Source organism: Palaemon carinicauda, chromosome 26, assembly GCF_036898095.1.
Source record: "Palaemon carinicauda isolate YSFRI2023 chromosome 26, ASM3689809v2, whole genome shotgun sequence".
Lineage (NCBI taxonomy): Eukaryota > Metazoa > Arthropoda > Malacostraca > Decapoda > Palaemonidae > Palaemon > Palaemon carinicauda.
Window position 1 is genome coordinate 22,036,385 of NC_090750.1, and position 14,245 is coordinate 22,050,629.

At 41.2% G+C, this 14,245-nt stretch overlaps 1 protein-coding gene across 1 annotated transcript; it reads left to right on the forward strand.

Moving 5' to 3' along the window:
• Nucleotides 1-2,951: 2,951 nt before the first annotated feature.
• Nucleotides 2,952-6,648, forward strand: LOC137620127 (uncharacterized). Its single transcript, XM_068350392.1, has 2 exons — nt 2,952-3,206; nt 3,343-6,648. Exon 2 carries the CDS (start codon nt 4,074-4,076, stop codon nt 5,862-5,864), a length of 1,791 nt encoding a protein of 596 aa, XP_068206493.1. The 5' UTR covers nt 2,952-3,206; nt 3,343-4,073; the 3' UTR covers nt 5,865-6,648.
• The last annotated feature ends 7,597 nt before the right edge of the window (nt 6,649-14,245 follow it).

Sequence of the window (14,245 nt, forward strand, 5' to 3'; positions counted from 1 at the left end):
AAAATCATGAGCTGCAGGGTCCGGGTTTTCTGTAATGAAGCGCAGACAGTTGACTTCTGGACTCGCTGGGTCAGAACTGGATCTGGTAGCGTTACAAACTTCAACCGTAGTTCCAATGCCAGGGGGAACCACACGCTGTTCGACCACTTGTGGGCCACTATTGCCGCTACCCCCTAGAAGGATCTCAGTTTGTTGAGGACCCTCAACAGAAGGTTTTGAGGAGGGAACAGATAAATCCTGGACCATCTGTTCCAGTTGAGGGACATCGCGTCCACTGCTTCCGCTAAGGGGTCCTCGTACGGGGACACGTACAGGGGCAACTTCTTGTTGTCTTTCGTCGCAAATAGGTCTATCTGCAGTTCTAGGACTTGATTCAGAATGAAGGAGAATGATCCTGCGTCTAAGGACCATTCCGACTCTATTGGTGTGAACCTCAATAGACCGTCCGCTGTCACATTGCGGACTCCTTGAAGTTGACCTGCCGACAGGTACCACTTCTTCTTTTCCGCCAATCGGAAGATGGCCAACATCACCTGGTTGAAAGGTGGTGACCTCGATCCTTGTCAATTCAAGCATCTCACAACTACCTCGCTGTCCATCACCAACCTTATGTGAATCGAGTGACGCGGGGAGACTTTTTTTAAGGTAAGGAGCACTGCCATAGCTTTTAAAAAGTTTATGTGAAAGGTCTCGAATAGGTTGGACCAAGTCCCCTGGACTTTTTTCCGATGAGAGTGACCTCCCCATCCCTCCTTCGAGGCGTCTGAGTGAATCGTCACCGACGGGGGAGGTGGCTGATGAAGAACCGACTTCTTTAGATGTCTGACTTGGGACCAAGGCCTGAGAAGAGTACGTAGCCGAAGCGGAACTGGTCTTCTCAGATCTCTTCGCGCGTTTGATGCATAACGTCTCCAAACTCCGGTTGCATCCTTCCGCTGTGCTCTTAGCACTGGGTCTGTCACCGAAGCAAACAGGAGAGAGCCCAGTACCCTCTCCTGTTCGCGTCTTGATATCCTTTCGGAATCTAGAAGTCTCTTGACAGAACCCGCTATCTCCTTCCTTTTCTTCACCGGGATGGAGAAACGGTGTGACATTAGGTCCCAGTGGATTCCCAGCCACTGGAACTTTTGAGATGAAGAAAGTCGAGACTTTTTTCTGTTGGTCTTGAAGCCTAGATACTCTAGGAACTGGATCACTTGACTAGAAGCTTGCAAGCATTCTGGCTCGGATGCTGCCCACACCAGCCAGTCGTCCAGGTAGGCTACTACCTGAATTCACTTTAGGCGTAATTGTTTGAGAGCTACGCTCGAAAGCTTCGTGAAAATCCTTGGAGCTATATTTAGCCCAAATGGCATGGCTCTGAACCCTAGGTAGGGGGAGAGTCGACGGTTGATTGGAACGTGCCAATAGGCGTATGACAAGTCTATAGAGACGGAATATGCAATCTTGGGCAGTAAGGTCCTTATGTGTTGCAGTGTTAGCATCTTGAACTTGCAATTCACAATGAACTTGTTGAGTGGCGACAAGTCCAGAATGACTCTGAGCTTTTCCGAGTGTTTCTTGGGAACACAAAACAGCCTCCCTTGGAATTTGATGGACTTAACCCTTCGGATCACTTTTTTCTCCAACAGTTCTTGAACGTACTCCTCCAGAACGGGGGTGTAGTGTTGGAAAAACCGAGGGCACGGGGTTGGAGTGCTGTACCAGCTCCAGCCCAGTCCGTTCTTGAGTAGGCTGTGGGCCCAGGGATCGAAGGTCCACCGATCCCGAAAATTCTGAAGTCTCCCTCCTACCGGCATCATCTCACTTGGACTGCCGTCCTGAGGTCTTGCCTCCCTGACCGCGACCACCCCTGAATCCCCTTCCCCTTGAGGGGCGCCTAGACGAGCCTCTGGCTGCTCCTCTAGGCTTTGCTCGAAAGGAAGTAGACTGCCCTTCGAACGTCGGGGTGAATGCCGTGGACTGTGTTGACACGGCCTGGGGTACCCACCGGAATGTGGTCGGGGTTTGTGCCACCATCTGGGGCACTGAAGGCATTGGCAATTGCAGTTGCTGTTGCTGTTTAAGAGGCTTGGCTTGCCGAGACGGTAGCCTAGTCCTCATAGTCTTCCTCTTTGGTTGAGGACCCTCATCTGGGGAAGACTTTCTTTTGATAGCCAGGCCCCACTTCTGGAGATGGTTTCTATTCTCCGTGGCGGCCTTATCAACATCTTCTTTGACCAATTCGCTAGGGCAAAGGTCTTTGCCCCTAATATTGGAGGAGATTAGTTTCGTTGGCTCGTGTCTCACCGTAGCCGAGGTGAACACGAACTCCCTACAAGCTCTCTTCGCCCTGACGAAGCTATAAAGATCCTTCGTCACTGTGGCCAGATGAGTCTTGGCCACTACCATGAACATTTCATGGACCTTGGGGTCACTTGCCATCGTCTCCGCAAAAGAAAGTCCGACAGCTTAGGGAGGTCCTCGCCGAACTGACGTCCGGCAATATCAGCCTCCAACTTCCCAACTGAGAAGGTAAGATGGACATCCTTCCAGTCTTTGTGGTCCATAGGCAGGGCCAGCGACAAGGGTTTAAACTCCTCCAGGGAGGGGCAAGGCTTGCCGGCCTCGACTGCTTTTAGTACAGCCGCAAACCCTTTCTGTAAAAAGGGGAAGGCTCTAGCAGGAGAGGACACAAAGGAAGGGAGCTTCTTACTCAATGCAGCTACCTTTGAGTTCGTGAAGCCCCTCTCTTTCATCGAGGATGAAAGCAAAGCTTGAGCCTTAGCATGGTCCATTGTGGAGGATTTATTTTTACTTTATTTTTATTTTTTGTTTTTGCCAAATCCAGAGAGAGAGAGAGAGAGAGAGAGAGAGAGAGAGAGAGAGAGAGAGAGAGAGAGAGAGAGAGAGAGAGAATTTCATTTGCTTTAGTTTTGCTAGATCGCGCAAGAGTGTGTGTGTGTGTTTGTGTGTGTGTTTGTGTGTTTGTGTGTCTGCGGTGCGCGCCGAAGAGCAAGTGGTAGTTAGAGAATGATCGTTGGTGGTGAGAAAGACTGTTGGTACAAATGAGATTGTTTGTTTACATTTTTTAGTTAGGTTACGACAGTGGTGAATGTTTCGGAGCGAATGCTTTTTTTATTTGACTGCAGCATAAGGCAGTTGTGTGAGAGCTGGATTATATATATATTTTTCGACCAGCGTGGAAGTGTTTTTTGATTTTCAAAGTAAGTACAGTTTTGTTTATCTTTGCTTGTCGTGATTGTGAATGATAGGAACAATTTATTATTTATCTTTGATTATAGTGCGATAGTTCAGTTAGCTAGAAGTGTTCGTAAGTGTTTTTCTTTTTTATTTTGGCAGGCTGCGATTCCTCCTTTGAGAGAGATATTTTGAACATTGATTGATGACCTGGCTTGTTATAAGGGACTTGGAACTGACTGCTATTTTAGATTTGGATTTAATTGGTAACGACTTGGCTGTAAGAAGGAATTTTCGGATGATGATGATGATGATGACATCCAGGACCCCAATTAGGGAGGCAGTGGTGGCAATTTGCCACACAGTGGATTGTTGACCACAAAGCTGTGGTAGTTGCCTTTAAAAGACTGTTGGCCCTTGTGTGGACGAAGGTGTCCACTCAGAAATATATAAAATATTTCTGTTTATGTTTGTGGTTGTGGTATATTTTAGCTTTTAAGTTTTGTTAGGGTTTATTTGATTGCAGAAGTTTTTTTCTAATTAATGTTTATTATGTGTTAAGTTAAGATTGTATTACTGAGTTGTGATTATTTTTTGGTTATGGAATATGGTTGGTGATTTTTAGTATTAAGTGTTTGGTTTTAGTGTTAGGAAATATAGTTATAAGGGTATGTTTTGTTTTGTTTGTCCTTTTGTCCAAGAGTCCAGTTGATAAAGTAAGGGGAAAGTTTGTGTTGTGGGACCATTGTCAGTAGGTGTGATTCAGGGTGTGGGGCTTGTTTTTTTTAACATCCCGCCACATTATTTTGGCGCCCGAACAGGGACTGCCGAGGTGGGATAGGAAGCCGGACTGTTGGACGAAGGACAGAATTTAGATATAAGGTTGATGAAAAATGGAAGGTAAATTAAAGGCTTTAGAGGAGGAATTGCGGCTGAGTAAGGAGCGTGAGGAGAGGTTGCTAATAGAGAATGAGAGGTTGAACTGGGAGAATGCGGCGATGCAGAAGGAGCTTAGGGAGTTAAAGGGGACAGTAGAGAGAGTGGAAGAATGTGTTGAGATGAGGATGCGAGAGAATGAAGAACGAATAGAGAAACGAATGGAAGATATGATGGGGCAAGTCATGGGGATGATGAAAACTATAATGGGTGAAGGTGCAGTCGGAGGAGTGTCCTCAGCTTCGGGTAATGGGTTGGTAGTGGAAGAGAAGGTTAAGGTAGGTGATAATGGGAAAGGAAGTGATAGTGATAGTAGTAATAGTGATGGTGATATTGAAAATAAGGGAATTAGGCATAGTAAGGATGAACAGAAAGGTGAGAGGAAAGATGAAAGGAAAGGTAAAAGTGATGTGAAGAAAGGGAAGAAAAAGTATCAGGCTGATAGCAAGGACGATCGTGAATGGGTGAAAGTGATAAGTAAGAAAAAGGGTAAGAAAGGAATGGTTAAGGATAGGAATTTAAGTGTGGAAGTGGATTCATTGTATTCAAATGAGGAAGAAGGTAACAAGGGAGTAGACAGTGATGATAGAAGTGAGAATGAACGTGATGTGTGTAAGACTGTGTTTATGAGAGAGGTACCTCGGTGTGAAAGGTTCAATGAGCATAGCAGTAGGGACGTATATGATTTTTTCAAGGAGTATGAGAGGTATTGTCAGGATAAGTATGGTGATAGTAAAAGAGTTTGGGCTAGGGAGTTAGGAGAATATTTGACTGGGTATTTGTTGACGATGTATGGAGTGATAATGAGTGTAGGGGACGTTGATTATGAAAGTGTGAAACAGAGAATAATTGAGCAGGTAAAACGTATGAAAGGGAGTGTTAAGTATAAGCGTAAGAATGATTTTGATGAAGCACGGATGAATGCAGGAGAAGCGATATCAATGTACGTATGTAGGTTGGAAACTTTAGCTAGGAAGAAGTATGAGGATGAAGGTATAAATGAGAATAAGGAGTTAATGAGGAAGTTTTTGGCAACAGTACCTGAGAATGTGTGTGAATTTATTAATTTGAAACGGAAGGAGAAAATGAGGTGGACGAAAGAAAGATTGACATGGGATGATATTTTAGAGATAGTTGAGGATTACGAGTTGGATAGGTGTATGAAAGAAAGTAAATCTGTGAGTGTAAGAACTAGAATGGAGGAAAGTGTGCCAGAATTTGTTAGTTTTAGAGATGCTGTTATAAGAGGACCGATTAGGGTAGCTGATAGTGTAGTAGATAGGAGTGTTAGGGCGAGTAATGTGGGAATACCTGTAAGGACAAATGAAGGGTTTAGGCAAGGGAATCAGGTTTGGAGGGATAGGAGTGCTAGTGCGCCGCAAGGTAGGTCAGATAGCCGTGTCCGTAATGAAAAGTGTTATAGGTGTGGAAAGGAAGGTCATAAGAAGAATGAATGTAGATGGGCTCTAGGTGCTTGTTTTGGATGTGGTGAGGTAGGGCATAGAATTAGTGAGTGCAAGAAAGAGAAAGAGGTTAAGTGTTTTCGGTGTGGTATGATTGGGCATGTGGCAAGTGGATGTCGTAGTAATCGTATGAATGTGATTTGTGGTAATTGTGGTAAGGATGGTCATTATGCTAGAATGTGCAAGGAGCCGCGGGGTAAGTGTACTGAATGTGGTGTAGATGGGCATGTAGCTAGGGTATGTAGGAAGAAGGGAGTAAATCAGCCAGGATGTTCGGGAAACTAGAGTGTAAGAGGGTTCAGCTGGGTGAGTCCTCCTGTGTGTGTGGAAGGAATAGGATTAATGTTTGTGAGAATGGGATGAGTAATTGGTTGGAAATGAGCAAGTATGAATCCAGTATGCATGAGAAATTAGGGCTGGAAAATAAACAATTGGTGTTAGTTGAATATAGGAAAAAGAGGCGTTTGAAAGTTTTAAGTGAGGAGAAAGTGCAAGGGAAATTTATAGGTATGAATACGAATAAGTATGACAAGGGTGTGAGTGTGGAGGATAAATGTATTAATACAGATGAAACGTGGCTGAGTATGAATGATACTTATAGTGTGTGTGGCTTTTCGTTAGATGATGTAAAAGAAAAATTAATAACGCAAGAATGAGAGACAGGAGAATGGTAAGTAGCATGAATGAATCTTTTGCTAAAGTTGAGAATGTTTTTGATGAAATGGAGGAACTGTTTACAGAAATGAGTGTAATAATAGGGCCAGATGAGAACGAGGTAGATATGATTGTACATGATATATTAGATGATAGGGATTTAGATAGGAATAGTGTTAATGTAGCGAATGATTGTGATAAGGAAGAAGTGAATGAGAGAGTATATGGAGGCCCAGTTACTCGGAGTAGAGGTCCCGTTCCCGACTGCGACTGGGTTATGAAAAATAATGTAAGTGTTGTGTGAGAAGGATTTGGCAAAGTAAGGGGGGAGGAATGTGGAGGATTTATTTTTACTTTATTTTTATTTTTTGTTTTTGCCAAATCCAGAGAGAGAGAGAGAGAGAGAGAGAGAGAGAGAGAGAGAGAGAGAGAGAGAGAGAGAGAGAGAGAGAATTTCATTTGCTTTAGTTTTGCTAGATCGCGCAAGAGTGTGTGTGTGTTTGTGTGTGTGTTTGTGTGTTTGTGTGTCTGCGGTGCGCGCCGAAGAGCAAGTGGTAGTTAGAGAATGATCGTTGGTGGTGAGAAAGACTGTTGGTACAAATGAGATTGTTTGTTTACATTTTTTAGTTAGGTTACGACAGTGGTGAATGTTTCGGAGCGAATGCTTTTTTTATTTGACTGCAGCATAAGGCAGTTGTGTGAGAGCTGGATTATATATATATTTTTCGACCAGCGTGGAAGTGTTTTTTGATTTTCAAAGTAAGTACAGTTTTGTTTATCTTTGCTTGTCGTGATTGTGAATGATAGGAACAATTTATTATTTATCTTTGATTATAGTGCGATAGTTCAGTTAGCTAGAAGTGTTCGTAAGTGTTTTTCTTTTTTATTTTGGCAGGCTGCGATTCCTCCTTTGAGAGAGATATTTTGAACATTGATTGATGACCTGGCTTGTTATAAGGGACTTGGAACTGACTGCTATTTTAGATTTGGATTTAATTGGTAACGACTTGGCTGTAAGAAGGAATTTTCGGATGATGATGATGATGATGACATCCAGGACCCCAATTAGGGAGGCAGTGGTGGCAATTTGCCACACAGTGGATTGTTGACCACAAAGCTGTGGTAGTTGCCTTTAAAAGACTGTTGGCCCTTGTGTGGACGAAGGTGTCCACTCAGAAATATATAAAATATTTCTGTTTATGTTTGTGGTTGTGGTATATTTTAGCTTTTAAGTTTTGTTAGGGTTTATTTGATTGCAGAAGTTTTTTTCTAATTAATGTTTATTATGTGTTAAGTTAAGATTGTATTACTGAGTTGTGATTATTTTTTGGTTATGGAATATGGTTGGTGATTTTTAGTATTAAGTGTTTGGTTTTAGTGTTAGGAAATATAGTTATAAGGGTATGTTTTGTTTTGTTTGTCCTTTTGTCCAAGAGTCCAGTTGATAAAGTAAGGGGAAAGTTTGTGTTGTGGGACCATTGTCAGTAGGTGTGATTCAGGGTGTGGGGCTTGTTTTTTTTAACATCCCGCCACACCATCACTATGACCTCCTTCGGCTCTGTCTCCTCCTTTGAAGCTGGTTCCTTCCTCAGCCGGACATAACAGTCCGTATATGACCCCTTGCTGGGCCAGAATTCCACCTCTTCTAGGGGAACTGAACCCAACTTATCCGAGATGACGATCTTTCCAGTCGTCATCGGCATGTGCTCAGCATACCTCCACGGGTTAATATCTGAGCACAAGGGAAGGTCTTTCACATTGAGCCTTTTCTGGGGCCCATGTGATGCTGCAAGCCTCTGCATCTGCAGTTCCATTGCAGCCGCCTTCTTCTGATTCTCCTTCTGCATTTGTTGGATCATTCCAACAATGGAGGAGAGGGCCTGTCCCAGCTGTACTGGGAGAGCGGACGATGTTGAGGGAATAGGCTCCGGGATCTGAACCGGAGTAGCCGACACCTCGTCGGCCTCTTCCTCTACAATGTCTGGGGCTTGAACTTCATCTTGGCCTCCTGCCAGGAGGTCTTCCTCCAGACGCTCGTCCATGTCAGACATCCTGTCATCCAACTGGATGTCTTGCAAAGCAACCGCGACTTTAGCATCCACCTGGATCTGAACTTGGGGCATCTCCTCTTGAGGCTGGGGAATCACTGCATCAGCTGATGCCCTAGGGAAAAGATACGCCCTCATCTTCTCACTTGGAAGATAAGGTCCACAGGTGTTCTTCTGGAAGCCCCTTACCCAGGTACGAAGCTTCTCCCTTGCTATATCCCTTGATTCCACCGTCCTAGGGGAATCAAAGGCCTCAGTAATCAGGTTAGTGCACACGGTACATACCTGAGGGTCCCAATACTGGAGATCACCCTTGGAGACAGCGCATGCTGCATGCTTCCTACAAACTACAAAACTCATGTCCGCAGAGGTTCTTACTGCGGACGTTGCAGAAAACACTTCCGCACTTCGGAGGGTCCTCCTGTAAAGAGAAGAAATTTCCATGAGTATCAAGTGAACTACGTGTCACTGGATATGCACAGTTAACATAACAAATCAGAAAGGAAAGACACACACTTGTGTTTCCTTTACAACCAATTGTTGCAGCCTTCCAGATAATAAAATCGTATAGTTAATCTCTTCTAGAATAACCAATGAAAAGTTTCCAGAGGAAACAGGTGTAGCTCACATCTAAGCAATGATTTTAAAATCCTTGATAATAGACAAGAAAGAACTCACTTTCTTATCTGTAAGGCAACACCTAAGGGCTGTGCAAGACAACACAAAAGTGTTAGAACACACAGTGCTGTACCAAAACTTATACTATAGTTTTTTTCTTACAGTATATTTTATACTGAAGAATACTGATACAGTATAGAAGGTTATGTGCCGGCCGGCAACACACCATAACTAGCTTTAAAGTATTCTACTTAACAGCTATAAGGCGGCAGAACGCTGGTTCAAATGCATGTGAGGCCGGCAGTAACTGTCGGCCGGCAACAGCCAATGTCGGCTACACAAGGTAGCACCCGGCTGCCGTCCACTGCTCCTAGCGACCGGCAGGCAAGGGCTGACATTAGCCGGCCGGCAAAGGTAAACAACCGATGCCAGCCAGCAGCAATAGAACCAGAGCACTACGCCTGCCTGGCTGCCAGCCTCATAGGCTGGCAGCCGGGTCAAGTACAGCACTAGAAGAAAACAGAATGGATGCCGGGATAAGAGCGTAAAATACCTCCAAGCCCGGCAATCCGAAAGAGTGCATATAAGGAAGAGGAGAATCTAATTCAGGCTTCCTGACCAATGCCGTCTGGCTCTACAGGCAGGCATGGATGAGGGACCAAGGGAGGTCCGGGCAGCACTCAAAGCAGAAGACCCTTGCCGCCCGGCAGACTCTGCCGGCCGGCAAGGGACTGAGTCAATTCCACATCCTAACCTATCCTAGGTCCAGATGTAGAATGACGTACAGTACTGTAATGGCTAGGCCATTGCGGAGATAGAGGGGGAAGGAACAAAAGAGGGTCCTACCAACCTTGCTTTAGTGAAGGATCACCCGCAGCCAAGAAAACTCATCTTAGCCTAAGGGAGATCCAAGGAGGGAGGCCAGCAATACTTGCCAGCTCCCAAAGAACCAAAGCAAGGAAGGTGTTGCTACTCCCAGGGAAAGGATCTTATCCTCCCACCGAGAACAGCAACAGAGACTTGTCTGCTAGATCACAAAAGAAGGAATCACTCGTACAGAAACCTTCGGTAGTTACCTAAGAAGGCTAAGCCTCCTATTTCTGTGTCAGGTCAGCGAAGGAGACTCTACCCCAAGCCAGACAAACACAGACTCAGACTAAAAAACTCTGTTGTTCTGTCCCTCTCTGAAACCAGACTTACTGGAACAGGGAGGTACAGTAACACCCCAGTATAGTTTTATCGAAAGTAAATTCAGATAAACCACTTAGGGATAAGCCCAAGGCTTAAACAGAGGGAAAGGGATTGCATACCTTCTCCGAAGAAAAGAAAGCAACCGGGGATTATGAAAAAGTATACTAAGGGTCCATAAGCAACTTAGCTTAGGCACCAAGAGAATCGATTACCTAAATCACCGAAACTCACTCGTATACTATCTTGGAAATATTCAACATAATCTTAAATGTATAAAAAACAGCCTAAAGCTTCAATAAAATTTTAATACACTCGGAAAACCAAAATCATGCAGGAAGTACTAGGACCAAACGACTAGGCTACATGGCCTAGCGTAGGCCAGAGTTGGCGAATACTTCGCCAAAATAATACTAAAGCACGAAAGGAAATCCTATGTAACGCTAAATAGCTAAAATTTATTAAAGCAAAACAACCGGGAATGTTGCTCTGGCTAACTAAAACGGCTCTTGTAACAAAGATTAATCCTATTAATCACTTAAAAATTTACCAAGAGCCTACATTTATACATAAAAGAAATTGTACTCAACTTATCAGAGGCCGACGAAGTTGGAGAAGCCATGAAAAGCTGAATATTTCCAAGATTTGCGAGAAACACAGGAAAAAACACCGAGTTGTTAAGCTACGCAAAAAGGAATACAGATGGTGCCAGGATTGGCGCCTGGCACGCTTACGAAACTGGAGAAGAGGGAGCCTTGGGAGCGGCTCCCCCTTTTTCTTTCCCGTTTTCGTTTCTTGCCAATTGACCCCTCGATGTGTTATCTCTGCTTGGGGTGCAGATTGCCATGTGGCGTGTCAAGAATACGTCCTCTGATATGTCGCGATATCCCTTTCATTAGGGATATTTGCTCCAGGAGTTAGAATTCTGGGTACCTTAAGGTAAATTCTCTGGGAATATCGCCGTAGTTGTAATATACCCTAGGAAGCTACCCTATAGGAACTTCCACCAGGACGACATGGCTTGAGCCCAAAAATATATTTATATGAAAAGAGATTTGTGAGTTTTCTTTTTATAGATATTTCAAAGAATACTATGTCAATAAAGTGATCGTTACTTATAACACCAGAGTTTTTAAAAATTATAATCAGCTTTAGAAAAGAGAAAGACTTTTACTGAGGAGAAGGCTCAAAATATTTACAGAAGGGCCACCACTATAATGTACATGATAGGTGCAAATGATATTGTGAATCATGAAATCTGCATAATTGAACGAAAAATAGAACGTTTATCGTCTGTAAAATCAATGCTAAAGAGAAGGATGTCAACATATAATGTTGAAAGAAGAGTAAATAGATCAAAGATATAAGGAAAATTAACAATAAAATAAATTAAAGAAATGCTAAAGAAATATACAAAGATTCTATAAAAGGTTACGAAAAAAATCATAAAGAAAAAAAATTACATGATAAAGATATCTACGATAAAGAAAACATACAGAGAGAAAAGAAACCTTATTAAAGTTTACTGATGAACCAACCACCATAGAATATGAACATACCAATGTTTTATAATGTTCAGTAAAGTTTGTCTAAAATAGATGTTAAAAGAATGAACTAATTTGAGCTCTAATTCTCACTAAAATCGAAATTTCCTTATTCTAAACTAAAAAATAACGACTTTATGAATGGTTTCTTTGTTTTCCTATGTCTAAAAAAAATAATAATAATAATATCATAAATATTTAGACCAAATTGTCATATTTTCATTAACATTATATCAGGATCATCATATCTATGTTACTCCATTCAAACTGTAACAAAATTCCAATAGGTCAAAATTCTAAACCCTGAAAAAAAAAATTATTTTGAATAATATTGTTAAGAGGATTGAAAATCCGAGATTGTTTCAAGGAAGAGTAATATTTTCTAATTCATAACAACCACTTCTAAATGTTCAAATAAAATTTCAAAAGTTGCATAGGTTTGAACGGAAAGTTAAAGATTCATGGATTGTAAACAGTGTTAACAAATATTTACCTTGGTGATTACTCATTTTAAGTAACAACAGTAAATAACATTAGTAACTGCAATGAAAAGAAGTATATATATATATATATATATATATATATATATATATATATATATATATATATATATATATATATATATATATATATATATATATATATATATATATATATATATATATATATATATATATATAAGATTCTATGGTGTAAACAAAAACAAGAAATTTGGTTGTTTCTTGAACATCATCATATAATATTAATGTGTAAAGTTATAAATATTTGATTCCTTCCTCTATTTGCGCTAAACAATGAAAACATGTTATAATAATGCTATGTTCTTTTTCATGGAATGTTAATATGAAAATCTGTATTGCTTTCAAATTTGTTTCGAGATTACTTATCTAAGGTCCGTCGAGAAAAAAAAAAACCTAGCAATTGATATGTGATCTTCACTTTACTGTTTACACTATTTCTATCAGGCTCAGATATTGTACCATATTTGTCTGGTGTTATTATAAAAAAAAAGTCATGATTGCACTTTACGCTCTTGCAAAATGATAGAGTACATCTCTTCAGCGTCTACTGAAAATTCTTACATGAATAAGAATTTCCCTAAAAAATATACAAACATGGGAAAATAAAGCCAGATGTTACGATAAAGAAGGAAATGTTAAGCCTGCTCCAAAGAATGCAAATTTGAGGGTACCCTACCATTAATGTTCCTGAGTTACACCAGAAAGGGTTGGTTTTATGGATGAACTGTATTTATTCTGGTTTTTTCAAATTTGCATATCAATAATCATCATTGAACAAAGGTTTGTCTTCCATTCACTATTTTAACATAAAAGTATGAATGTGCCTATGCATTATTTTGACCAGATTTTCATTCATAAGAACAACAGGCCACGCTCAATTATACATTTGTGACTTAATTCAAATTATAGAATTACTTAAAATGCCATTTCATTCTATTTGAGATTTTATATATATCTTCAAAGAGTAAGACACATCAGGGACATGCTCTTCATTAATGATTATTAACAAGATAAAGGCATTGTCCCACGTTCGAACTGAAGGGGCATCCTTGTTTGCTATAACACTAATGTAAACCAAATCTAAGCAATTACCAGTTTTGTGAGTGGCCTCTCATGAATTGCGTGCTCCCTGATTCAAAGGGACAGTCCAAAGCTCTTAGGCTATTGCAATCAATTGGAGAAACCGAATTTAACAATTTCCTTCGGTTAACATTGATATCACCATAGCACAAAATATGCCTTTCTATCATCCTCTTATATCTTAGTTCTCGTAGTTGCAAGACATTGAAAATAGAATCATCTAAGTCTGGACTCCAATTGATCAAACACAAATAAGTTATCATGCCTGTCACAAATTGTTATGACCTAAATTTCATGATATCACCATTCATTGCAGGAAATAGGAAAATCATGATACTCAGTCCTAATATACACCATCATATGCGTTAGGTTAGGGATGGCATCCTGTTTTAAAAATTCGTAAAACCTTGAATAAGTAGCTCATATGAGTACTTAATTTGTGAGACTAAAGTTTCTGAGCCTTATAAAATTGTATACTGTCTGGGGGTAGCTATAATGTTACTGGTATTGCCATCAAGTCCTAAACTATTGCAATACACTTGGCAATAATAGTGAAGTCAATGATGCATTAGTCCTGTATTTTTTTCAATATTTCTATAAAAAATTATAATTAAAAACAGCAAAAGGGTCCTAACTCATAGACTAGAGACAAAATGCCGGATAAATGGTTCAAACATGGCGGAGGCGACATGCACTGCAAGGCTTAGGGTTCAGTAATGGCGGAGCCGACACGCACTGCAAGGCTTAGTACTCTCCAGGATAGCCACTTCAACTGAAGGATGGGCAGTAACGATACTTTTGTTAATAAATACATATAGGAAGATGAAGAAATAGATGAGTAAAATCCAACCTCTTAATAAACCACCAGGCATCCATTGACCTTCTAGTAAGCCTACCCAACAGTTTAAGAAAATCAAGTCAGAGAGAGAAAAAAACACATAGAATATTGTGTGTGTGTGAATGAGTAAGCCTTCAAGAAACAGAACTCTAGACCAAGACAGTGGAAGACCATA